Raw genomic sequence first — 25,156 nt, forward strand, 5'->3', positions numbered from 1 at the left:
CTGGGATTGGTTACTTTTTTTTACACAGGATTAGGGTCAGATTTGGCTCTGGTTTCAGGGCCAAAGTGTGTTTCTTTCTCTGGTCCTTTTTAGCCTTTTGGCTCCAATTTTAGGGCCAGGGTACATTTCTTTCACTGACTCTGATTCCAGGGACAAAGTGTGTTCCTTTGGCACTGGTTTTAGGGTCAGGGTACATTTCTTTGGTTGTGGTTGCAGGGCCAAAGTGTGTTTCTTTGGCTCTGCTCAGGGTGTGTTTCTTTGACTGGTCCCTTTTCCCTACACAACTTGCGTCAGTTCTCGCTTTCCACTCGTGGGTCCTGGGGGTTCGAACTCAGATAGTCAGGAACGGTGGCAAGTACCTTTCTTTACTCAGCAGACCCAGGAGAGCCACTTCCTAGCTCGATGACTGAACCTGTCGCCAATCGCCTCAGTCCTTCGTCACACGCTAGGAGAGTTATAGTCCTTGGGGGCTAGACACGTAGACGCACGGGACGGTTTTATATGAAGTACTTGGTTTACTGCTCGGAAAATATTGGCAGAGAAAGGACTATCGTACCTGCCAGATCAGCGCACAGCTCGCAGCCACCAGCGGGAGCCGTCGCTATGGTAACGGGCACTGACTTCCGGAAGAAGTACGGCAAGCGACGAGGGACATCGACCTCAACGAGTGCGCGCTGACGGGGCGGCGAGCTGCGTTGCAGTGGGTTCCGGCGGCCGCCCCGAAGGCGGTGTCGCTCGGCGCCAGCTTGGTGGCCGCGCGCCATGGACTTCTCCAAGTTTCTTGCCGACGACTTCGATGTGAAAGACTGGATCAATGCGGCTTTCAGAGCCGGCCCCAAAGACGGTGCGGCGGGGAAGGCGGATGGCCACGCAGCCACCCTGGTGATGAAGCTGCAGCTGTTCATCCAGGAGGTGAACCACTCCGTGGAGGGTGAGCCGCCTACACGCCCACCTCACTGACCCTGAGCGCCCGACTGCAGGACCCGGCCCAGGTTTGGTGGGAAAGCGAGCCCTGCAGTAGTCTGAGTTAGGTCTGGACTTTGGTTTTCACCTCTGGTGAAGCCATAATATTTCCTTTGAAACCTAAAACAAAACAAAACGAAACAGCTGGGTTTGGTGGCGCCCGCCTGTAATTTTAGCACTGGGGAGATGGTGGTGGAGGAATTCAAGGCTAGCTTCGGTTGCAAAGTGAGTTTGAGGACACACACACGCACACGTACTTTGTTTTCTTCTTATGAAACAATCTCTGTTGCCTAGGCTAACCTCAGACTCATAGTGATTCTCCTTCTGCCTCAGTTTCCCTAAATCTGGGATTACAGATAAGTGTCACCCACTCAATTAAAAAAAGGGGGGGTGCTTTTGGTGTTGGAGTGATGGCTCAGTGGTTAAGAACACACACTACACTTGCAGAGGACCCGGGTTTAATTCCCAGCACCCACATCAGGCGGCTCACAACTACCTGTAAGTCCAGTTCAAAGGGATTCAGTGACATCCTTGGGCATCCATGAAACTGACACACCTGTAGTTACCTACGGGGCGAACATCATTAAAAATAAATCTTGAAAGGGGAGTTGTGGGATAGATAGGGTCTCAGGCGGCCCATACTGGCCTTGAACTTTCTGTATAGTGAAGGGTTATAGATATATTCCATCATGTGTGGCATAAGGAAGCACTTTTGAGGATATTAGACCCTAGTATTTAGCATTATATGGGAACAACACAAACCTATTGTAATATGAGGAAGTTGTGTCATCCTAAATGAAGACTTTTTAAAAAAATGTATGCTGTTTTGCCTGCATACCAGCAGAGGGCACCAGATCTCATAGATGGTTGTGAGCCATCAAGTGGTTGCTGGGAATTGAACTCAGGACCTTTGGAAGAGCAGTCAATGCTCTTGACCTCTGAGCCATCTTTTTAGCCCCTTAAGTGAACACACACACACACACACACACCCTCCGTCCCTTCCTCTGTCCAACCCCCCCCTTTCTCCCTTTCTGTGTGTGTATGTGTGTGTATTAAATCTAGGTCCTTGCATGTTCTTATTTTGTGGCAGAGTCTTACTAAGGTATTCAGGCTGGCCTTAATTTCATTCTATGTTCCAAATTTGCAATCTTGTCTCAGCATCTTGAGTGCCTGGGGTTACAGGTCTGTGTCACTATGCCCTGCAGATTTATGACCATTTTTTAAAGTTCAAATTACATTTATTTATTTGTATGTGTGAGAGAGAGAAAGAAAAAGAGAGATGGGCATGAGTGCAGAGACAGAGAGAGAGAGAGAGAGAGAGAGGGAGGGAGGGAGAGAGGTATGAGAATACGGGCATGAACAGTGCCCCTCCTTGCTACCTCATTGGCATTCACCTTATGACTTTCCAAAAGTTTACATGTGTATTAAGGGAAAACATGAGGCAGGCTTGCTTTCATTGGTAGCTCAGGCATGTCCCTGTCCCCTGCTCTGGTTACGCTTTGAAGATTCTTCCCAGATTCAGAGCATACCAGATACCTAGAAGCTGGAATGGTTAGGGTCCCAAGTCTCTCATCTCAAATGCTCTCAGGTAGTTAAAATGTCCATTGCAGCGTCACTGATGGTCTCTAGACAAGTAGAGACCTATGGCAGCAACTTATTTTGGATGAGCACCAACCCAGTTCATGTCTTTAATCCCAGCACTTGGGAGGCAGAGGCAGGTGGACCTCTGTGAGTTCAAGGTCAGCCTGGTCTACAGAGGGAGTTTCAGGACAAGCCAGGACTGTTATATAGAGAAACCTCGTGGTGGAAAACCAAAAAGAAAAAAAAACCCACCATATTTGAAGGTCACTTGATACCTTTCCCCTGTGTTGAAGCCAGGTAGTTCTTTAAAGTTTCAGGGAATGTGTGATAAAACAGGGCCAGTGAGATGACCTCAGCCAGGACCATGTCCTCCATAGAGTGATGAATAAAACTGCTTCAAGCAATCAACATCAACCTGACCGGGAACCAATAGGCTCCAAGAAAGAATGAAAGACACGGGTGTGGTAGCCACAGGTGTGGTAGCATGTGCCTGTAATCCCAACCCTCAGGATGCTCCCCCCCCAGGATGCTTTTTATAATTTTTTTATAATTAGGAAAACTGAGTGTATTCCTGAAAAGGTTGGAATTAGAGGAATGTATCCTAGAAAAAGTCCAACAAAATAAGAATATGAAAACAAGGGGGAAAAAAGCATGGCAAACAGATGGGAACTAAATTCACATAATGCGTTGCCACTGAGCTACAGCCCCAGCTCTATTTTTTTTAAGGTTTATTTTATTTATTATGTATGCAGTGTTCTGTCTGTATGTTTGCCTACACGCCATACGAGGGCAGCAGATCTCTTTATAGATGGTTGTGAGCCACCATGTGGTTGTTGGGAATTGAATTCAGGACCTCTGGAAGAGCAGTCAATGCTCTTGACCTCTGAGTCATCTCTCTAGCCCCTTCTTGGGTTTTGTTTAAGATTCATTTCCTTTTATGTGCATGTGTGTTCGTGTGCAGATGCTCACAGAGGCTAAGGGAGCTTCTAATCCCTTGGAGCTAGAGTTACAGGCCCCATTCAAATTGCATCCTCTGATGGGGCAGTAACTGTTCTTAGTCATGGAGCCATCAGCCCCCAGTTCTTTGTTTCTTTGAGACGAGGTCTCAGTGTTGTAATCCAAGGAGGCCTGGAACTCCCTATGTAGCCCAAGATAGCATCACTTTTCACAGTAATCCTCCTGCCTCAGCTTCCTAAGGGTTGGGATCACAGGCCCACACGACCACGCCTGTGTCCCTCATTCTTTCTGATGGTCTTGGTCATGTTGATGTTGGTTGCTTGTTTCTGAAGCACAGTTTCACTCATCATTCTACTGAGGACGTGGACCTGGCTGAGGTCACCTCACTGATCTCTGCTGTGCCACACAGCCCCTGCAGGTTCTCAAAGCTGATTGGTAATGCCATAGGGACAGTTTCCTTTCTGTCACCACATGTGTGATGACTTCCCACTGTGCCAGCTCTGGTTTCTACAGCTTGTGTACATGAACTTTTGCTGCAGAGACAAGTCTCCAGGCCCTCCAGAACATGCCCAAAGTGCTCCGGGACGTGGAAGCCCTGAAGCAGGAAGCGTCTTTTCTGAAGGAACAAATGATTCTTGTCAAAGAGGACATTAAAAAATTTGAGCAGGACACTTCACAGTCGATGCAGGTACTTGGCTTTTGTCTTCGATGTGGGCTATTCTCTTTAGCAGATGTTCTCACTCACAGAAGATTTAGAACTCAGAGCTCTACCTGGCTCTCAGGCTCCCTTGTCTTCTCAGCCAAATTAGCTCGGTGAGGTTGGAGAGATGACCTGAGTTCAATTCCCAGCCTGAGCCACATGGTGACTCACAATTATTTATAATGGGATGTGTTGCCCTCTTCTTGCATGCAGACAGAAGAGGGCATTAAGAACAACAACAAGAGCCGGGCGTTGGTGGCGCACGCCTTTAATCCCAGCACTCGGGAGGCAGAGGCAGGTGGATCTCTGTGAGTTCGAGGCCAGCCTGGTCTACAGAGCGAGTTCCAGGACAGCCTCCAAAGCTACAGAGAAACCCTGTGTCGAAAAACCAAAAAAAAAAAAAAAAAAAAAAAAAGAACAACAACAAGAATAAAAGTAAAAATTAGCTAGATGATGTGTTACAGCTCTGAAGGGAAAGGTGTCCTGGCATTCAAAGTCAAGGAATACCTACAGCTCTGAAGGGAAAGGTACCCAGAAGTGTTAAAGCTCTATTCCAGTGGGGGATGGCTTCCCCAGCAAAGTGCTGACAGTCCTTGTTCCAGAAAGGCCTCCCTAATACAAGTGTAACAGCTCTGCTTCAACAGGGGAGGGTTTTTCCAATGAAGCTGGTGCATCTCTGCCCTGCTCCAGGGAAATGTTAGCACAAACCTCAGTCGAGAGATTTACTGGGAGGGAGGAATCCAGGAGAGAGGCTGCCTCACCAGGGTAGAAAAGGGAACCCCAGACTGAAGGCGCAGGGTTTATACAGGGCTTCTCAGGGGCTGAGCTTTCCAAGGTGGAGATTTTCAGGGTGGGGATTGGCTGGATTTCAGTTCCTGAGTTGGTTAGGGGCAGGGTGTGTTTCTTTGGCTCTGGTCCTTGGTTTCCTTGGTTCTTTCACTGGCCCTTTTTATTCTTACCCTATGGGTGAAGGGTAAGAACACTGATGAAACACTGTTTCAGGTCACCAAAGGTGGAGGAAAGGGGACATCACTGAATTGTGCACACTGTTTCTCTTTCAGGTACTGGTGGAAATTGACCAGGTGAAGTCCAGGATGCAGCTTGCTGCAGAATCTCTCCAGGAAGCTGATAAGTGGAGCACTCTGAGTGCAGATATCGAGGAGACCTTCAAAACTCAAGTATGTTCTTTATGGGCACACTGTCCCAGGCATTTAGGGAAGAACTTGGGGTTTGGGGAAAGCAAGTGAGATAGCTGTTCCTCAGAGCCATAAGGGTGTCAATAGTAGCAGACTGAGGCACTAGGCCATCATGAGGGAGGCCATGAGCAGTAGCACTCCCACCCTCTTCATTTGACTGAAGCAGAGATGGGGTGAGTGCAACCTCACTCTTCAGAGGCTACAAAAGTGGAAAATAGTGGTAGCTTTGAAACCTGCTCGCAAGCATGCAGTGAAATGGTGTAGTATGAAGAATTTTTATAAAGCAAAACATATTATAACCCCAACTCTCCAAGCCCCTAATTCCTTGCCTGTAGATACTTACCAGCTTTATGCTGTTCCTCCAGATGTCCCCCTGCCCCACCTACAAACAACACCACGGTGTGAGCACTACTGTGCACTTTGTTTTTCATTCAGTAGAGCAGCACCCCCCCAGCTTCTGAGAAAAGTCTCAAGTAGCCCAAACTGAAACTTACGTAGTATCTGTGGCTAGCCCTGAAGTCTTCCAAGTGTTTGGATGTCCTCTTTTTCACTTTTAAAAAGAAACTATTCATCAAGTGTTTGGGATTTTTGCTTGCATGTATATCTGTGTTATGTGTTTGCCTAGTGCCCTCAGGCCAAAAGAGAGCATTGGAAACCTGGGACCTCTGGAAGAGCAGCCTGTGCTCTTAACTGCTGAGCAATCTCTCCAAGCTCTGGGATTTTCTTTCTTTCTTTCTTTTTTTAAAATTAATTTATGATGTATACAGTCTTCTGTCTGCATGTATGCCTGCCTGCCAGAAGAGGGCACCAGATCCTATTATAGATGGTTGTGAGCCATCATGTGGTTGCTGGGAATTGAACTCAGGACCTCTGGAAGAGCAGCAAGTGCTCTTAACCTCTGAACCATCTCTCCAGCCCCTGGGGTTTTCTTAATAAAGACAGTTTATTCATTTATTTTTTAAATTAAAACAATTTTTTAAGACAGGCAATGGTGGCACATGCCTTTAATCCCAGCACTTGGGAGGCAGAGGCAGGCAGATCTCTGTGATTTCAAGGCCAGCCTGGTCTACAGAGCAAATTCCAAGACAGTCAGGGCTACACAGAGAAATCCTATCTCAAAAGACCGGGGGGAAAAAAAAAGAAGGAAGATTTATTTTATTTTATTTGTTTGTGTTTTGTCTGCACATATATCTGTGCGGTGTCTGTGGAGATCAGAAGAGGGCACCAGATCTCCAGGAACTGGAGTTACAGATGGTGTAAACCATCACATGGGTGCTGGGAATTGAATCTGGTCTTCTGGAAGAGTGACCAATGCTCTTAACCACTAAACCAACTCTCCAGCCCCACAAAGAGAGGTTTATTATTGTTGTTGTTACCCTTTTGTGAAGACAACTCTCCTGATTTTGTTTTTTGGAGTCCTACCCTTCGTAGAGCCAGCAGATTATAGTGATGGGAATTATTATTATTGTTGTTGTTTTGTTTAGATGTGTGATTTATGTGTGTGGGAGGGTGGAGGACATGCCATAGTGCAGTGATAGTGGTTAAAAGAAACTCTTCTTGTGGAGTTGGGGCCCTCGTGTCACTTTTATGTGATTTCTAGTGCTGAAACTAGCACAGCAAGAATATTACTCAGTGAGTCATTTTGTTGGTTCTAGCCTTTCTTTTTTTTTTTTTTTTTTTTTTTTTTTTTTGGTTTTTTTCGAGACAGGGTTTCTCTGTAGCTTTGGAGGTCACTTTGTAGACCAGGCTGGCCTCGAACTCACAGAGATCTGACTGCCTCTGCCTCCCGAGTGCTGGGATTAAAGGCGTTCTAGTCTTTCTTAAAATTCCATTTATTATTATGTGTTTGTATATGGTGTGTGTGTGTGTGTGTGTGTGTGTGTGTGGTGAGCACACATATGATAGAAATCAGAGGACAGCTTTTGGGAGTTGGTTTCTCCTTCTTGGGGTTCTGGGTAGCACACTTATGTTGTGGGCAGAAAATGTTTTATACACTAAACCATTTCACTTGCTCATCATTATCTTTGGAATCCAGGAGAGCTTTCCAATTCTATTTCTCAGTCTAATAGGTATAGTAGAGGAAGTTGCAAATCTTACGAATTCTTGACCAGTATATGAGAGAAAGTGAGTTTAAATTAGTCTTTAGTTTTCACAGTAGTGAACTATTGATGTTAATTAGCTCAAAGCTGTAAGTCTTTATTATTAGGAGCCAGATGACCCAAGGCTTTCTCAGAGGCCTGAATGAAAGGACAGATAGAACACACTAGTTCTGTGTCCTTGCCGAGGGCAGACCTGGAAGGTGCAGGCTGGAGCTGGGCTAGGGCTTGGAAGCGGTTAAGGTTTCTGTTCCTGGGAACCCAGCTTTCCCCTCTGAAGGACCGTGGTTATTAGTCTTAAGTCAGCTGTATCTGAGATGTTCCGTGTTCTCTTTACCAACATTGTCTGCTTTAGCTCTCTGCTGAGCTTGGCCATTTCCCTCCTACAATTCTTTTATTTATTTATTTATTGCAGTTTGTTTTTCAAGACAGGGTTTCTTAGCTATCCTGGAACTGGCTCTGTAGACCAGCTGGCCTTGAACTCACAGAGATCCGCCTGCCTCTGCTGGGATTAAAGGTGCGCACCACCACAGCCCAGAGTTGATGTTGTACTACTTTTTTTTTAAAGATTTTATTTATGTACAGTATTCTGCCTATATGTCTGCCTGCAGGCCAGAAGAAGGCACCAGATCTCATTATAGATGGTTGTCAGCAACCATGTGGTTCCTGGGAAACTCAGGATCTCTGGAAGAGCAGCAAGTGCTTTTCACTGCTGAGCCATCTCTCCAGCCTGATGCTGTACTCCTTAATAAACTTGCTTGCCAAGCCTGGTGGTTATGGTGGTGGTGTAGACCTTTAATCCCAGCACTTGAGAGGCAGAGGCAGGAGTATCTCTGTGAGTTTGAGGCCAGCCTGGTCTACAGAGCAAGCTCCAGGATAGCCAAGACTGCACAGAGAAACCCTGTCTCAAAAAACCCAACCAAACCTGCTTGCCATAAGTCATCAGCATATGCAAGATCTCCTTGTCTTTATTTGTTATCCTTTGTCCTCCCCCTGAACACCACCATTCAGGAGTCTGGGTTTGCCATAAAACTGAGGATTATGTTGGGTCTTTTTTCCCCCTCCTTTAAATTATCCTAATTTCAGCTGGGCTCCCCACAAATTTCAAAACTGTATTCTTTATTCTTTTTTTTCTCCAAAGCCACCATCCATTTACTCGTTCTTGTGCCCTCTCTATATTTTTTTGTTTATTTTTTCTTTTGGTTGTGTGTGTGTGTTTGATGTGCGTATGTGTGTGTATGTTTATGTGTGAGTGTAGGCACGGGTCATAGCTCATGTGTGGGGGTCAGAGAATGACTGGGTGGTGGTCCTCAGCTCCCACCTTACTTGGGACAGTCTCCCTTGTGTTCACTGCTTTGTTGGTGTCTTAGACACTGTTCCATTGCTGAGAAGCGACACCACGACTGAAACAACTTGTAGAAGTTAACTGGGGGCTTGCTTATGGTTTTAGAGGTTAGTCCACAATCATCATGGCAGGAAGCCCACAGGCATGGCTCTGGAACAGTGGCAGAGAGCTTTACATCCTGATATACACACAGCAGGTAGAGAGAAAGACTGGGCCTGGTTCAGGCTTATGAAACCTCACAGTGACACACCTCCTCCAACAAGACTACACTTCCTAATCTTTCCCAACAGTCCACCACCTGGGAACCAAGTATTCAAGTACGTGAGCCGATGAGGGGCATTGTTATTCAAATACCACATTGCCAAATCTGGTTTCTGTTTTTTTTTCCCCATCTTCCTTTGGGGCATGCTTGTGTTACTGCATCTGGCTTTTCTGTAGGTTCTGGGGATCCAAAGTCAAGACCTAATGTTTGTACAGCAAATGCTTTCCCCGCTGAGCCATCTTTCCAGCGCCTGTTTACTTTGTTTTGCAGATAGGCATGAAGGTGGAGACTATGTCAAACCTCTGGCTCTCCTATTTTTAACCTCCCAAGTGGTAGAATTACTGGCGTGGGCCACCATGTGAGGTCAGTGGGTTCAGTTTTTATCTAAACATTTAAGCCAGGGACTTCAGAAGCCCTTATTCGACTTTCTGCCCACTCAGTTTATTTTTATTTTTTTTAAAGATTTTTAAAATTAATTTATTATGTATACAGTGTTCTGCCTGCATGTATGCCTGCATGCCAGAAGAGGGCACCAGATCTCATTGATGACTGTGAACCACCATGTCGTTGCTGGGAATTGAACTCAGGTCCTCTGGAAGAACAGCCAGGTTCTTAACCACTCAGCCATCTCTCCAGCCCCTCAGTTTATGTTTTTATCTGCTCACCACTACTCTAGTCTTGCTTCCCAGTAATCTGCTTCTAGACTCTTGCAGCAGCCACCCATTGGTCCCCTTGCCACCAGCTTCCTTTACACTCCTTATCCTCCCAAGTGACCATAGGGATCTCCTAAAACATGCCATTTCCCTCTCTTCCTTCCTCCCATGCATGTCGCCTCTGCAGGGCAGGAAACCTGTGCTTCACAGCAGGTTGTGGTCTGCCTTGGCAGCGCTCCCTGCCTTCCCGACGTGATTTCTACCGGTGGCTGTTCTAGACAATTAACCACAAGTTCTCTGTCTGAACTAATCTTCCTCTCCTTTTCTTTGCAGTAAAGTAGACCTCCATTTGTCCCTGAATGTAGTCAAAATGCCACCTTCCTTAATTCTCCCTGCTGCCTCCTTTCCTCTTGTAGGCAAATCTAATTGCTGCTATAATATGTGAACCATTGTTCTACAGTGTAATCTTTGTGTCCCAATCCCTAGTGAATGTGACCTTATGGTCTTTGAGTCTCAGCTGTCTAAAACAGTGTCCACACATCACAGATATCCAAGGAATGCTGAAATGAAATGCTGGCAGCTTGGTGGTGCTTTTTCCTCCTTCGGCTAGGCTCTTACTGTAGCCCAGGCTAGCTCAGAACTTTGTATCCCAGGTTGGCCTCAGACCTTTGATAGTCTTTCTGCCTAATTTTCTTGAGTGCTGAGATTTTATGTGTGAGGCCCAATGCTCAGCTTTATTTCCTTTTTTAAATCAATTAATTTAAATATATTTTTTGAGATTACAAGTAAATTATTTCCACCTTCTATTTCTTTCTTCCAAACCCTCCTATATACTCCTTTTTCGCCTTGTTCTCTTTCAAATTTATAGCCCCTTTTTTCATTTTTTGCTGTTATGTGTGTGTGTATTCTTTTTTTGTTTTTTTGTTTTGTTTTGTTTTTTACGAGACAGGGTTTCTCTGTATTGTTTTGGAGGCTGTTGGTCCCGCCCAGCCTCGAACTCACAGAGATCCGCCTGCCTCTGCCTCCCGAGCGCTGGGATTAAAGGCATTTGGCACCACCGCCCGGCTGTGTGTGTATTCTTAAATACATAAATACACCATACATCATGCTCGGTCTATATAATGCTGATTGTGTGTGTGTTTTCAGGGCTGACCATTTGGATAACCAGTTGATGTTCTCCTCCCTGGGGAAAACTATTCTTCTGCTCTTAGCATTCCTTAGTTACCTTTAGCTCCATGTCTAGAGTGGAGGCCTCCAGAGCTGTCCCCCATCTATATTAGCATGTCTATTGTTGCTATCTTTGTTCAGCTCATGTTTAGGCTTTCATGTTAGTGAGACTTCATGGGTGTGGCTTCTGACATTTTCAGGATTCATGGTATCACAGCAAACTCCCTGTTCCTCTGGCTCTTACAATCTTCCCCTCTCTTCTGAGCCTTAGGTGCAGGAGTTGAATTGTAGTTGTATCAGTTGGAACTGGGCTCCACAACTCTGCATTTTGGTTGGTTATGGTCTTCTTTAATGGTTTCTGTCTGTTGCAAAGAGAAGTTTCTTTAATGAGGAGTGTGGACTATACTTATCTGTGGGTGACAGATGAATAGTCTATAGTTCTTGATCTTTGTTTCCATCTGTAAAATGGGAACATTTATGGGCTCCTGTTAGTATCACTATGAGGACTACACTTGTGGTGTCAAGTTCTCTGCTGAACTATCTGAACTACCTGCAGGCTTTTTAGCAGGGACCTATAATGGGGTGAGTTAAGAATGAAACTCAGATCAGCCTGATTTTGGTAACCAGCGCTGGGCCAACACTTCTTTTGTTTAGTTTTTTTTTTTTTTTTTTTTTTTTGAGACAGCATTTCTTTGTGTAGCCTTGGCTGTCCTGGCACTAGCTGTGTAATTCAGGCTGGCCTAGAACTCAGAAAGATCTGCCTGCTTCTGACTCCCAAGAGCTGAATGATTAAAGTGATTAAAGGTGTGTGCCACCACCACCTGGCAGGCCAAGACTTCTTGGAGTCTAACTCAGATAATTTTCCTTTAGCCATATTTAAGCACAGCACAATTGTGGAAAAAGTATTCAGATAACAGTTAACTCAACCCTATGAGTATGACAAAGCTTGAGACATGTTTCTGCAGTTACTCCAGGATTTGTATTGACATTTGAAGATTTGGTGCTAGTAACTTCCAATAAGAGAAAGCATGTGCTATTCGTCTTTCTGGGCCTGGGTTACTTTCTCACTCATGCTGGTCTTTTCTAGTTCCATCCATTTACCTGAAAAGTTCATGATTTCTTTTTTATTTATGTGCATTGGAGGTTTGCCTACATATATATCTGTATGAGGGTGTCAGATCCCCTGGAGTTACAGATACGTTGTGAGCTGCCATGTGGGTGCTTGGAATTGAACCTGGGTCCTCTTAAAGAGCAGCCAGTGCTCTTAACTGCTGAACCATCTCTTCAGCCCCGGATTTAACTTTTCTTTACAGCTGAATAGTACTCCATACTGTGTATGTACCACATTTTAATTATCTATTCATAAATTGAAGGGCATTTAGGTTGTTTCCATTTCTTGACTGTTGTGAATACAGCAGCAATAACATGGCTGAGCAAATATCTATGGGATAGACTATCAAGTCTTTTGGGCATTATGCCAAGGACTGGTATAGCTAAGTTGTGTGGCTGATTTGATTTTAGCTTTTTGAGACTTCTCCACACTGATTTCCACAGTGGCTGCAGCAGTTCGCAATCCCATCAACAGTGAATGAGGGTTCCCTTTCCCCCACATTGCCTCTAGCATTTGTTGTCGGGTGTTTTGTTGACCTTTGCCATTCTGGCTGGGGTGAGATGAAATCTCAAAGTTCTTTTGATTTGCATTTCCCTAATTACTGGGGATGATGAACATTTTTGAGTTATTTCTTAGCCATTTTCTTCTTTCTTTTGAGAACTTTCTGTTGCAGGATATTTGTTTACATTGTGAAGATGTGTCTTTGCCAAGGCACCTTCTGATTGGTTTAATAAAGAGCTGAATGGCCAGCAGCTAGGCAGGAAGAGGTTAGGCAGGACTCCTGGGGACAGAGAGGACTCTGGGAGGAAGAAAGGTGGAGATGTCAAGAGACATGGAGAGGAAACAGGAGGTGCAAGCTGGAAGAGAGCTAATACTAACACCATGTGATAGAACACAGATTAATATAAGTGGGTTAATGTAAGTTATAAGAGCTAGTTAGGAACAAGTCTAAGCTATAGGCCAAGCTTTCATAATTAATAAGAAGTCTCTGTGTCATTATTTGGGAGCTGTCTGGCAGGACAGAAAAAAACTTGTGACAACTTTCTGTCTCTCTCTATTCAGGTCCCAGTCTCGCACCCCCCTTTTTTTTTTTTTTTTTTTTTTTTTGTCTTTCAGACAAGATCTCATTGCCCAGGCTGGCCTTCTGATCCTTCTGTAGCTACTTCCCAGGTGCTGGCATTATGCATATGCACCACCAGACACCAGAATTCCTCAGATTCTTTGATTTTTAGTTTAGTTTAATTTTGCTTTTGAGACACAGGATCTTATTTTAGGTTTCTGTTGCTATGAAGACACACCATGACCACAGCAATTCTTATAAGGAAAACATTTAATTGAGGTGACTCACATTTTCAGAGGTTCAGTCCATTATCATCATGATGGGGAGTATGGCAGCAGGCAGGCAGACATGGTATTGGAGAAGTAGCTGAGAGTCCTACATCTTGCAGGCAGCAGGAAGTCAACTGAGACACTGGGCAGTATTCTGAGCAAAGGAAACCCCAAAGCCCACCCCTACAGTGATACACTTCCTCCAACAAGGCCATATCTACTCCATCAAAGCCACATCTCCTAATAGTGCTACTCTCTATGAGATTATGAGTGAGAGCCAATTATATTTAAACTACCTCACAGGGTCTCACTGTCTAACCCTAGCTTGTCTGTAACTCATTATATAGACCAGTCTAACCTCTAGAGATCCTCCTGCCTCTATCTCCTGAATGCTGATATTAAAGCTATGTGCTATCATGCCCAGCCTCAGACTATTTCTTTAAGACAAACTTGTAGAAAAGAAAATACCAAGTTAAAGGTGTGATTTCTTGTTTTTATTAGTGCTGTGGAGATGAAACCCAGGCCTAAAACATGCTAGGCAAGCACTCTTCCACAGAATCGCATCCCCAGCCCTGGAAATATTTTCTTTTTATTTACTATTGTGTGTTGTGCGCGCATTTACATGTATGATATGTGTGTGTGAGTGCCAGTGTGTACATGGCACAGCACCCATATATGGAAGTCAAAAGGCTATCTGTTCTGTCTTTCCACTGTGGGTTCCAGGGATCAAACTCAGGGTGGCAGGCTTACATGGCAAGTGTTCCTGCCCATCACTTCCCCCAAACTTGTGAATATTTTTAAGTCTCTTAACCCATTGTTTAATTGCCTTCTAGTAAGATAGTATACTGGTTGTGAGCCTCCCAGGATGGGTGCTGGGATTTGAACTGAGGTCCTCTACTGAGCAGCAAGCCCTCCTAACCACCGAGCCATCTCCCTAGCTCCAGACACTACGTATTTATGATACCAGATTGTTTTCTTTCTTTGCATCCTTATCAGAAACAGTCACACAATTTTTCAAAAGCTTCTTCAATTAGAAGAAAATGGTACTTCCTTGTTTTAATTTGTGTTTATTTTGGTACTAATAATGTTAAACATAATTTTTATGTGCCTTTTTATTTTTATGAATTAACTGAATTTTTAAAAAAGATTTATTTATTTATTTGATGTGTACGAGTGTACTGTGTGTGCATGTATGACTTTATGCCAGAAGAGGACATCAGGTCCCGCTATAGATGGTTGTGAGCAACCATGTGGCTGCTGGGAATTGAACTCAGGACCTCTGGAAGAGCAGTCAGTGCTCTCAGCCGCTGAACCATCTCTCCAATCCCTGGGGGGAGAATTTTTTTTTAATTAAATTGTGTGTGTGTGTGTGTGTGTGTGTGTACATACACAAGAACTTGTGTCATGGTACACCTGTGGTGGTCAGAGACAATTTGTGACAGTCAGTTCTTTCCTTCCATCATGAGAGCCCTGGGAGGGTGGTGGACAAACTCACCTGCTGAACCATCTCTCCAGCCCCAAAGCCTCCTACATTGGTGTTCTGCCTGCATCTTTATCTGTGTGAGGGTATCAGATCCCCTGGAACAGGAGTTATAAACAGTTGTAAGCTGCCATGTGGGTGCTGGGACTTGAATCTGGATCCTCTGGAAGAGCAGTCAGTACTCCTAACCGATAAGCCATCTTTCTACCCCCTAAATAAATTTTGTTCTTGATTTTTTTCTAGACAGGTTTTCTTTGTGTAGCTTTGGAGCCTGTCCTAGAACTCACTCTATACACCAGGCTGGCCTGTGTTTGCCTCCTGAGTGCTGGGATTAAAGGCTGTGACACCACCACTCCTAATGTATTTTCTCTAATTCCAGTTTAGGTACTGGGAGTCTTTTTTTTTTTTTTTTTTTCGAGACAGGGTTTCTCTGTATTGTTTTGGAGGCTGTACTGGAACTCACTCTGTAGGCCAGGCTGGCCTCGAACTCACAGAGATCCACCTGCCTCTGTCTCCCGAGTGCTGGGATTATAGGCATGCTCCACCAACGCCCAGCAAGTACTGGGAGTCTTTTAAGGTAATCATTTTCAGTTTTGTCTTGTTACAGGATGTAGCTGTGATCTCTGCAAAGCTGACTGGTATGCAGAGCAGCTTGATGATGCTTGTGGATACCCCAGACTACTCAGAGAAGTGTGTGCACCTGGAGGCTCTGAAGAACAGGCTGGAGGCCCTGGCCAGCCCCCAGATCGTAGCAGCATTCACTTCTCAGTCTGTAGGTGAGTGTGGCCAGTCTCAGCTGTGGGTACCTTTCTGTACAAATATAAACTTGGTTGCCAGGTGGTAGTGGCGCATGTTTTTAATCCCAGAACTTGGGAGACAGAGGCAGGTGGATCTCAGTGAGTTTAAGGCCACCCTGGTCTACAGAGAGAGTTCCAAGACAGCCAGGACTGTTACACAGAGAAGCCCTGTCTCAAAAAAAAAAAAAAAACAAAAAACAAAAAAAAAGAAGAAAAAAGTCTTTAGAACAACTCCATGTTGATTGAATTATTTGAATTATGAAGATTGGAGAAAAATGTAACTTCATAATGCTTCCATAGTTTCAGCAAAGTTTCCTGATGTACAGGATAGCTGAAATAGGTACTATGGAGATAGCCTCTAGATCTCAGCATTGTCATTTTCCTGTGCCACCTCCCCATGCTGTGGGTGGATCCAGGCCTGGCAAGTGCTCTGTTGTGGAGAGTCCTGGTGTTTTGGTGAGAACCAGGACTTTGCCATGCTAAGCATTCACCTTACTTCTTTTTTTTTTTTTTTTTTTTTTTTTTTTTTTTGGTTTTTTGAGACAGGGTTTCTCTGTGGCTTTGGAGGCTGTCCTGGAACTCGCTTGGTAGTCCAGGCTGGTCTCGAACTCACAGAGATCCGCCTGCCTCTGCCTCCCAAGTGCTGGGATTAAAGGCGTGCGCCACCAACGCCCGGCTCACCTTACTTCTAAACTGGCCCCTTTGGCCAAGGTTTCCTATTTCCCACCCTTTCCCTGTCCAGTGCCCATTTTCCTTTGCTTCTCTAAGCTCAGTTTTTGAGAATCCATGTATAAATGTGATCATATTTGATGTCCCTCTCTTACTCTGGCATGGTGCTTTCCAGGTCCTCTGTGTACTTGCAATGTCAGGCTGTCTTTTGTTTGATCACAAAAGAGAGATTGCCCACCCCATGCCTCTGAATTCATGGGGCTTGAACGCAGGGCCTTGTGCATGTCAGACAGGCGCTCTGTCACTGGACTACCTTCTGTCCCTGGGAGAGTGCTTAGTAAGTAAGTTGGGACAAGAGGTATAAACTAGGACTGCACAGAAGCCCTGTGGGTAGCCGAGTGCTCAGTGTGTGCAAAGCGGCTTACCCTTCCTGGCCTCACAGTGATGATGCTGTTGCCTGGGAGATGCTTTCTTCCTGCTCGTAGTCAGGGCCCAAGAAAGTTGGGCTTCCCTGGTCTAGTGTTGAAGCCACATCAAAGTTGGGGCTCTACACTGGGGTGTAACTCACTGGTAGAGTTCTCACCTAGTGTATACAAGGCTTTGGGTTTCTTTTCTGATGGAGACAGGGTCTTGCTATGTAGCCCTGTCTGGCCAGAAACTTTGTGTAGACTAGGGTGGTCTTATCATTGGAGCAATCTCTGGCCTCTGCCTGAGTGTTGGATTTATAGGTGTGTGCTAATGTACCCCAGCCTAGAGTTTCTTTGAGATTTAGTGTTAGTAGTTTGTGTTTGGAGAAATTTATCATTTTTATCAAGGATATCTGATGTATTGTCTTTTTTAAAAAATAATTTATTTTTATTTTATGTACATTGGTATTTTGCTTGCATGTATGTTTGTGTGAGAGTGTCAGATCTTGGAGTTGCAGAAAGTTGTTGGGACCATGTGGGCACTGGGAGTTGAGCCTGTGTTCTCTGGAAGAGCAGTCAGTGTTCCTAACTGCTGCACCATCTCTCCAGTCCCTGATGTGTTATGATCGTCCAAAGTCCTTTCCTGTTATCCTTTCATCGTTTTGTTTCCATTTCATTGTGTGCTTTTAGGCGTTCTTGTTTAAGTGTTTGCTATTTCCTTCCTTCCTTCCTTCCTTCCTTCCTTCCTTCCTTCCTTCCTTCCTTCCTTCCTTCCTTCCTTCCTTCCTTCCCTTAGTGGATCCAGGTGGACTTTTTAAAATCTGCTGCCTTGTTCAGATTCTGACTTCATTGATCTTTTTCGTTTCCCTGTTCTCTACTTACCCCATCTTTCTTCTGCTAGCTGATTTAGTTTATCCTTCTTGTGGTATACTTATGGAGTCTTACTATAACACTATGCAACCCTAAGTGGCCTTGGATTTTCAGTCCTTCTGTCTCTACCATCACCTTGGCAATGTCACTTAAATAATCCTTTTAGTAGAGTTTGATGTATTTCCAGCAACTGTGTCTTGTGCTAATTTAGCAAGAAACAGTGAAACCAGACAAGGGATGTCACCACATTCATGTAGCTTCTCTCTGTGTGTGTGGGAAAGGGAACAAACGGTTATATAAAGAGCCTGACACAGTAAGTACAGCCTCATTTGTCATTTGTTCTGTGAAGAGAAGGTGTGACAGGGCTGGCAGGGGAACCTAATTTAGGTTGACTGCTTAGGACCCAGGAGACCATCCTATATGATAACAGGCACCAAGACCCCAAGGCACTGAGGAGTGTGACTTCTTCTTGGCATCTGACTGAAGGCTTGTTTGTGCACCATTTTTCAGTTCATATAAACACTAATAGTCAGATGAAATGACTGTTTTTGTGAGTCAGAACAATTGAAAGTCAGCGCTGCATGTAGCTAACCATGGTTTCCCATCCAGCCACTAACTCAAGCTGGAGGTTCAGTTTTCTCACCTACAAAGTGAGGTCAATGGATGAGATGTGTGTGTGTGTGTGTGTGTGAGTGTGTGTGTGTGTGTGTGTGTGAGTGTGTGAGTGAGATCATTGTATCGTGTGTGTCCTCATCGTGTCATGTCACCCCCCCTCAGGGTGACTTGTAGACTTAATTTGTAGACCAGGCTGGCCTCAAACTCACTGAGATCCGCCTGCCTCTGCCTTCCAAGTGCTAGGATTAAAGGCGTGCACCACCAACGCCCAGTGAGATGGGTTATTTTATATGCTTGTCAGTGGCACTCCATGATTTGGTGCAGGGCCAGGACTAGATAAGGGAAGTAGGTTTGCTCTTGAACAACTCTCAGGCTCAGAACCCCCTTAAATTTTATACTCCAGCTTTGGTATGAGTCCTGTTCTCATCTGTTTTACCACCATTAGTCATATGCTCTGATTATTGCACTCCTCCCATTGCTCTTTAAAAATAAAATAATTTTATTATTTTATGTGTATGGGCATTTGCCTGCTCTGTAAACCATGTGTGTGCCTGGTGCCCACAGAGGCCAGAAGAGGGCATTGGATCCTCTAGAACTGCAGGTACAGATGGTTGCAAGTTGCCATATAGATTCTAGGAATCAAACTCGGGTCCTCTGCAAGAGCAGCCTGTGCTCTTACCAGCTAAGTCATCTCTCCAGTCCCTGTGTGTGTTGCTTTTGAAGACAGGGCCTTGTTATGTTGTCCAAGCTGTCATCCTCCTGTCTCAACTTCCTGAGTGCTAGGATTCCAGGCATGTGCGACCTTGCCCAGCAAATCATAGCTATATTAATGGTGCTTCAAGCATTATTTTAATAAGCTTAGACTTGCAGTGTCTGGCAACTGAGTCCTATGTTCGGCCCTTATTTCTTATGTTTATGACTCTCATATTTGAAGTAAATCAACTATCTCACTAGAAACTTCTGAATCTGAATTTATCAGATTAAGTTGCTTTCCTCGGCTGCCCTGGGAAACCTAGTAACACTTTATGCACATGTTGTGTTCTTTAGATCAGTCCAAAGTGTTTGTGAAGGTGTTTACTGAAATTGACCGAATGCCCCAGCTCCTTGCATACTACTACAAGTGTCACAAGGTAAGCAGCTATGAGTGATGATGACAGTGGAGGTCCACTGCCACTTCTGGGCTGGAATCTTTCATAGGCAAAGACAAAATTACAGACTCCTTGCCCTGTGGTCATTTTCCTTTCAGTTAAAGCCAGTAGGGGGTGCTCTTGATCCACTCAAGGATGCTTTTAACTGTCACTTGGAACGAATCAGTGAATTTTCAGCCTGGCTTCATTTACAGACTTAAAACATTGTTTTAATTTGCTCCTATTTTTGGTTTTTAAAGGCGATTCATGTCTCATGCTTCATTATGCTTTTAGAAAACCATAAGAATTTTATGTTTTCAAGGGCAAGACAACCTGCAGCTTCCTGGGCTAACTTTAATCCCTTCAAGCACAGTACTCACGTTTTTTTGTTTGTCTGCTTTAGTTTTCTTTGTTATTGTTGTGCGTGTGTGCAGGCACAATTGTGCCATGGTATACATGTGGGTGAGAGGTCAGAATTATGGAATCTTCTTTCCTCCTACCTTTATATGGGTTCCAGGGATTGAACTCAGGTTTGCACGAGAAGTGCAAAGATGACTTTATGCTGTAAGTCATCTTGCTGGCCCCTGTGTGTGTTTAAAACGTATGGTGGAACTGAGCGGTGGTGGCACACACCTTTAATCCCAACTCTTGTGAGGCAGAGACAGGTGGATCTCTGTGAGGCCAGCCTGGTCTACAGAGCTAGCTCTAGGATAGACAAGGCTACACAAAGAAACCCTGTCTCCAAAACAAAACAAAACAAAAAATCCAAACCAAACAATAACAACAACAGCAAACCCAAACAACAAAAAAATCGTAAAAAAGCAGCAGTATGGTGGAGGACATGAAGCCTCAGCACGTGCTTATGTAAGAGCTCTGCAGTTTGCCCCTCAGAAGCACAGTATGTGCTTTGGGCAGTGTCAGGGGAGACAGTGCTGCTTGGAGGTTGACAAAGTCAAGCAGTAAATGATGATCCGAGCAGGAGCCTGTGTCTCGCCTGTTTGTGTTTTTTCTCAAGTGGATGAATCTCAGTGGGTACTTGTGTGATCAGGACAGTGGGCAGCAATGAATTGTGTAGTGGCATGGGGCAGTTTCCCAGAATGTTTTGGGGTACTTAGTAAGAAACCCTCTTTGTTCTGCTTCTGCAGGTACAGCTTTTAGCAGCCTGGCAAGAGCTGTGCCAGAGTGACCTTCCACTGGACCGACAGCTCACTGGCCTCTATGATGCCTTGCTTGGGGCTTGGCACACACAAACCCAATGGGCCACACAGGTAACGCCTTACCATTGGAGAACAAAGCCTACTGCTCTTGACCAAGCACTGTTGTCACCCAAGGGGTTAAAACATGGGCTTTAGGTCTCCAAGGAAACTCTTCTTATCACTCTCCTCTGTATCTTAAATAGGAGCTAACGAGACAGTGTCCCTGGTGTTCAGCTGGGCCTCTGGCTTTCAGGAATGCCAGAGGTCCTTGGTCAGGTGGTGGATAGGGTAGCCGGTTTTTTACCTTACGTTCAGGCTAAGTTCTCTTGTTCAAACCCAGAACTGGAGGAAAGTCTCTGAACAGGGTGAGGTGAGGCCTAGGTTTGGAGTGGGAGCCTCCCATCACTTCCTCTTTCAGAGTCCACAGTCATCTGTAGCCATAGGGGATGAGCCACCCTTCCCTGTCTGATGTCAGAGGCACAACAGCTCTTCTGGGAGGGGAAAAGCCCATCTTACCTAGGAGTGCTGATGGGTCAGGTCTGGTGGCCGTGTGACTTATTTTCACAGATTGTCACGACTCCTGAGGTAATCATCAGTCACTGGCTGGAATGAACTCAACTGTAGCTGGGGAGAATTTCTTATTTGGGGTTATGTCATTCAAGTTGGCTAAAGCATTTTGTTTGGTTCCTTTCTTTTCATCCTCCCTAATTTTCATGAGACAAATTTTTGCTATGTAGCCAAGCCTGGCCTTAGACTCATTGTGATCCTACGTCCTCAGCCTCCAGGTATTCCGTCCTTGTTTACTGTTGCTTGAACTAACCTAATTCAGATTTAAGTTCTAAGTTCCTGGTTTTATGTAGCTATCAGTTTCCTGTGTGCCTGTCTGTCTACACTCATTTATATATCCTTGCCTCTTGCTCACTTCTTATATCACTGGGATAAAAACAACCCATGTCTATACATGAAAATGCCCTGTGCCATCTAAGAAGACCCTGGATTCTCAGACTTAATTTTGGAAGGCATGTTCATTTGTACCTTTGGCTCCTGGCAGGCGTGAGAGGCAGCCAGTTTGCTGAAGCTTGGGCTAATGCAGTGTAAGGCAGTGGGTGACAGGGTAAAATGTCACAACGTTCAAATTTCCCCAGTGTTTCATTTTATTTTATGGGTTTTATGGGCCAAACCTACAGCTTCATACATACTAGGCCAGAATATTTCTGTTTAGTTGTACTCCAGGTCTTTCTCATTTTATTTGGAGATAGTTTTCTTTAAGTTATTTAGGCTGGCCTTGAACTTTTAATCTTCCTGCCTTGGCCATCCTAAGTAGCTGAGGTTAGAGGCCTGTTCCACTAGATTCTTTTTAAAAATTGCTGATTTTAAATTTTATTTTGTTATTGTAGACAGACATGGTAGTTTACACCTTTAATCCTAGCACTTAGGAGGCAGAGTCAGAGGCCAGAGCAGAGGCAGAGGCAGATTCTATATGTTTGAAGCCAGCCTGGTCTACATGGCAAGTTCTAAGCTAGCTGGGGCTACATAGTGAGACCCTGTCTAAAAAAAAAGAAAGAAAGAAAGAAAGAAAGAAAGAAAGAAAGAAAGAAAGAAAGAGAGAAAGAAAGAGAGAAAGAAAGAAGGAAATTCATTGAGTAACTTACTCTGGCCTCGAATTCATAGCAGTCCTCCTGCCTCAGCCTTCCCAGGCTGGGGTTATAGTCATGCATCACCAAACCTATTTTTATTGTTGCTGCTTTTTTTGTTTTTTTAATGGGGCCTGCGGTGCGGGGGGCAGAGTCTCATGTTCTTCTGATCCTCCTGCCTCTATCCCTAGAGTAGATATCCTGTCATGCCTGGTTTATGTGTTGCCAGGGATGGACCCCCAGGCTTTCTGCAAGCATTCTATTAACAGAACTATATTGTAATTCCTCCCCAGTATTTTTGTTTTTGTTTTTGTTTGTCAAGACAGGGTTTCTCTGTGCTGCCCTGGTTATCCTAGAACTCATTCTGTAGATCAGGCTGGCCTCGAACTAAAAGAGATCCGCCTGCCTCTGCCTCCGGAGTGCTGGGATTAAAGGTATGCACCACTACCGCCTGGTATTTTAAATGAAACTTTATAAAAATTTTGTTCCTGTTCTGGGGCTCAACCCAGGGCCTTGGGCATACTAAACAGATGATGTTTTACCACTGCTCATTGAGATTACTTATTTTTGTTTCATTAAAAAATAATATTAAAGAACATACACACTTATCAACTAGAGTATTTTAAAATTATTTTATTTAGTTAGTGTAAATTTATTTTAAACTGTGAAATGCAGTGATCTTTTTAAAATTTTTTTTTTCTTCAAGACATGGTTTCTCTGTGTAACAGTCCTGGCTGTTTTGGAACTTGCTTTGTAGACCACCTGGCCTTGAAATCACAGATATCCACCTGCCTCTGCCTCCGGATTGTTGGGATTAAAGGTGTGGGCCTCCACTGCCCAGCTAGAAATGCAGTGATGTCAAATATGCCATCTGATTAGCTAAATAAATGCAAATATCTGTGTAACCTCATAGTCTTTCAAGACATTCTAGAAAGAGCCCTGTGCTGCTTTCCTAGGCAGCCGTACCGGTGATGTTGGTGCTGCTGCTGCTGACATAAATTAACCTGTCTGCTCTGATGCTCTGCACAGTGGAGTGATCTGGGTTGTTTTTTTTTTTTTCTCGAGACAGGGTTTGTTTTGGAGCCTGTCCTGGAACTCACTTGGTAGACCAGGCTGGTCTCGAACTCACAGTGATCCGCCTGTCTCTGCCTCCTGAGTGCTGGAATTAAAGGTGTGTGCCACCAACGCCCGGCTCTGGGTTGCTTTTTGATAATACTCTTGACTCTGAGCATTGTTGTATCGTGGTTCTTTATATCCATGACTCCTGTAACAGGTGTGAGTTTATATCAGCTTGTCTATAAGCTCTGTCTCTGTCTCCTCCTTTCCTCCTCCCACCTTTTGTTTTTTTCCAAGATAAGGTCTCTCTATGTAGTCCCAACTGTCCTGGAACTCACTCTGTAGACCAGGCTGGCCTCAAACCCACAGAGGTCCTCCTGCCTCTGCCTCCCGAGTGCTGGGATTAAATGTGGCCCACTCTCTTTTTTGATGGGCACTTGGTCTGACCCTGTTTGAGGCTGTTGTTAAAGCTACTCTGAGCAGTGCTCCCCAAGGGGTCTTTGTACTTAAATGTAAATACCTGACAGTAGACTCGTGGGCTCAGAGGGCAGGGTGTGAAGACATTGGTGTTGATGGCCAGACCTTTTCCAGAGTGGTCACACTTTGTGTGTTCACACAAGTGTGTGAGGGCTCCGCTTGCTGTGCCTCTGTGCTGATGTTGATGTTGTCACGCTGTTTAGTTTTGGCTTTTCTGGTGGGTGTGTTGTAGTATATCATTGTGATTTTAATTTGCATTTCCATGATGACTAAAGGTATTGAACACCCACTCATGTGCGTATTGGCCGTTTGCATACATTCCTTTGTGACATATCTACTCAAGCCTCTTGCTTAAATATTTGCCTTTGCACGATTTAGTTTAGGGAGTTTGTCATTCTGGATAGAAGTCCTTTTTCAAATATGTTTTGTAGATACTGTCTTCCAGTCTGTAACTTGATCAGAGGATTTTAGTTTGTCTGCTTTGGGGGTGTTGGAGAATGAACCCAGAGTTTGCACATTGCCAGGCAAGTGTACTATGACTGGTCTGCATCCCCCGCTCTGAGCAGAGGTTCTGATTCATTTATTTATTTATGGATTATTTATTGGGGGGGTTTGCACATACCATCGTATACATGTGGAGGTCAGAGGACAACTGTGGGAGTCAGTCCTCTCTTCCACCAGGAGGGTCTCAGGAATTGAACTTCAGATGTTGGGCTTAGCAGCAGGTGCCTTTCCCCACTGAGTCATCTTGCAGGTACAGAAGTTTAGATATTGTTAAAAATTTATTTTATTTGTGTGTGTGTGTGTGTGTGTGTGTGTGTGTGTGTGTGTGACAAAGGGTGTCAGATCTCTTGGAGCTGGGATTAGAGACAGTTAGCATGGGTGCTGGGAACTGAACTCAGGTCCTCTGGAAGAGCAGCATGTGCTCTTAACCACTTAGCCATCTTTCCAGCCCTCAGAAGTTCTGATTTTGGTGAAGCCAAGTTTATCATTTTTTTCTTTTATGGATATTGTTTTCCTTGCTCTAATGCACCACCATCAGCATCTAAGTTGCAAAGGCATTTTTTTTCTTTTTTCTTTTTTTTTTTTTTTTTTTTTGGTTTTTCGAGACAGGGTTTCTCTGTAGCTTTGGAAACTGTCCTGGAACTCACTTTGTAGACCAGGCTGGCCTCGAACTCACAGAGATCCGCCTGCCTCTGCCTCCTGAGTGCTGGTATTAAAGGCGTGCGCCACCAACGCCCGGCGCAAAGGCATTCTTAATGGTTTCATCTAGAAGCTCATTAACTTCTCCTTGAGCCCTGTGGTCCATCCTAATGAGTGTTTGTGTATGGAGAAGGGCAGGTCGCAAGGTGCCACCATGTCCCAAATCTGGTCTTTTAGGCCTTATCCCCACTGTGCTATTTTCTGTCACTGAAATGACTGGAGTGCAGGGAAGGAGGTAGAGGAAATGTCTGTAGTCCAGTGGACT

At 44.6% G+C, this 25,156-nt stretch overlaps 1 protein-coding gene across 1 annotated transcript in view; it reads left to right on the forward strand.

Annotated features, from left to right (window-relative positions):
* Window positions 1-650: 650 nt before the first annotated feature.
* Cog7 (component of oligomeric golgi complex 7) overlaps window positions 651-25,156 on the forward strand; it is a 66,464-nt gene continuing 41,958 nt past the window's right edge. The window contains exons 1-6 of the mRNA XM_040755205.1: window positions 651-931; window positions 4,041-4,189; window positions 5,263-5,379; window positions 15,448-15,616; window positions 19,246-19,328; window positions 20,471-20,593. Coding sequence (XP_040611139.1) covers window positions 763-931; window positions 4,041-4,189; window positions 5,263-5,379; window positions 15,448-15,616; window positions 19,246-19,328; window positions 20,471-20,593 — 810 coding nt within the window. The 5' untranslated portion in view covers window positions 651-762. The remainder of the gene's footprint in view (window positions 932-4,040; window positions 4,190-5,262; window positions 5,380-15,447; window positions 15,617-19,245; window positions 19,329-20,470; window positions 20,594-25,156) is intronic.

The sequence above is a fragment of the Mesocricetus auratus genome, unplaced genomic scaffold, assembly GCF_017639785.1.
Source record: "Mesocricetus auratus isolate SY011 unplaced genomic scaffold, BCM_Maur_2.0 Super-Scaffold_4256, whole genome shotgun sequence".
NCBI classification, from domain to species: Eukaryota; Metazoa; Chordata; class Mammalia; order Rodentia; family Cricetidae; genus Mesocricetus; species Mesocricetus auratus.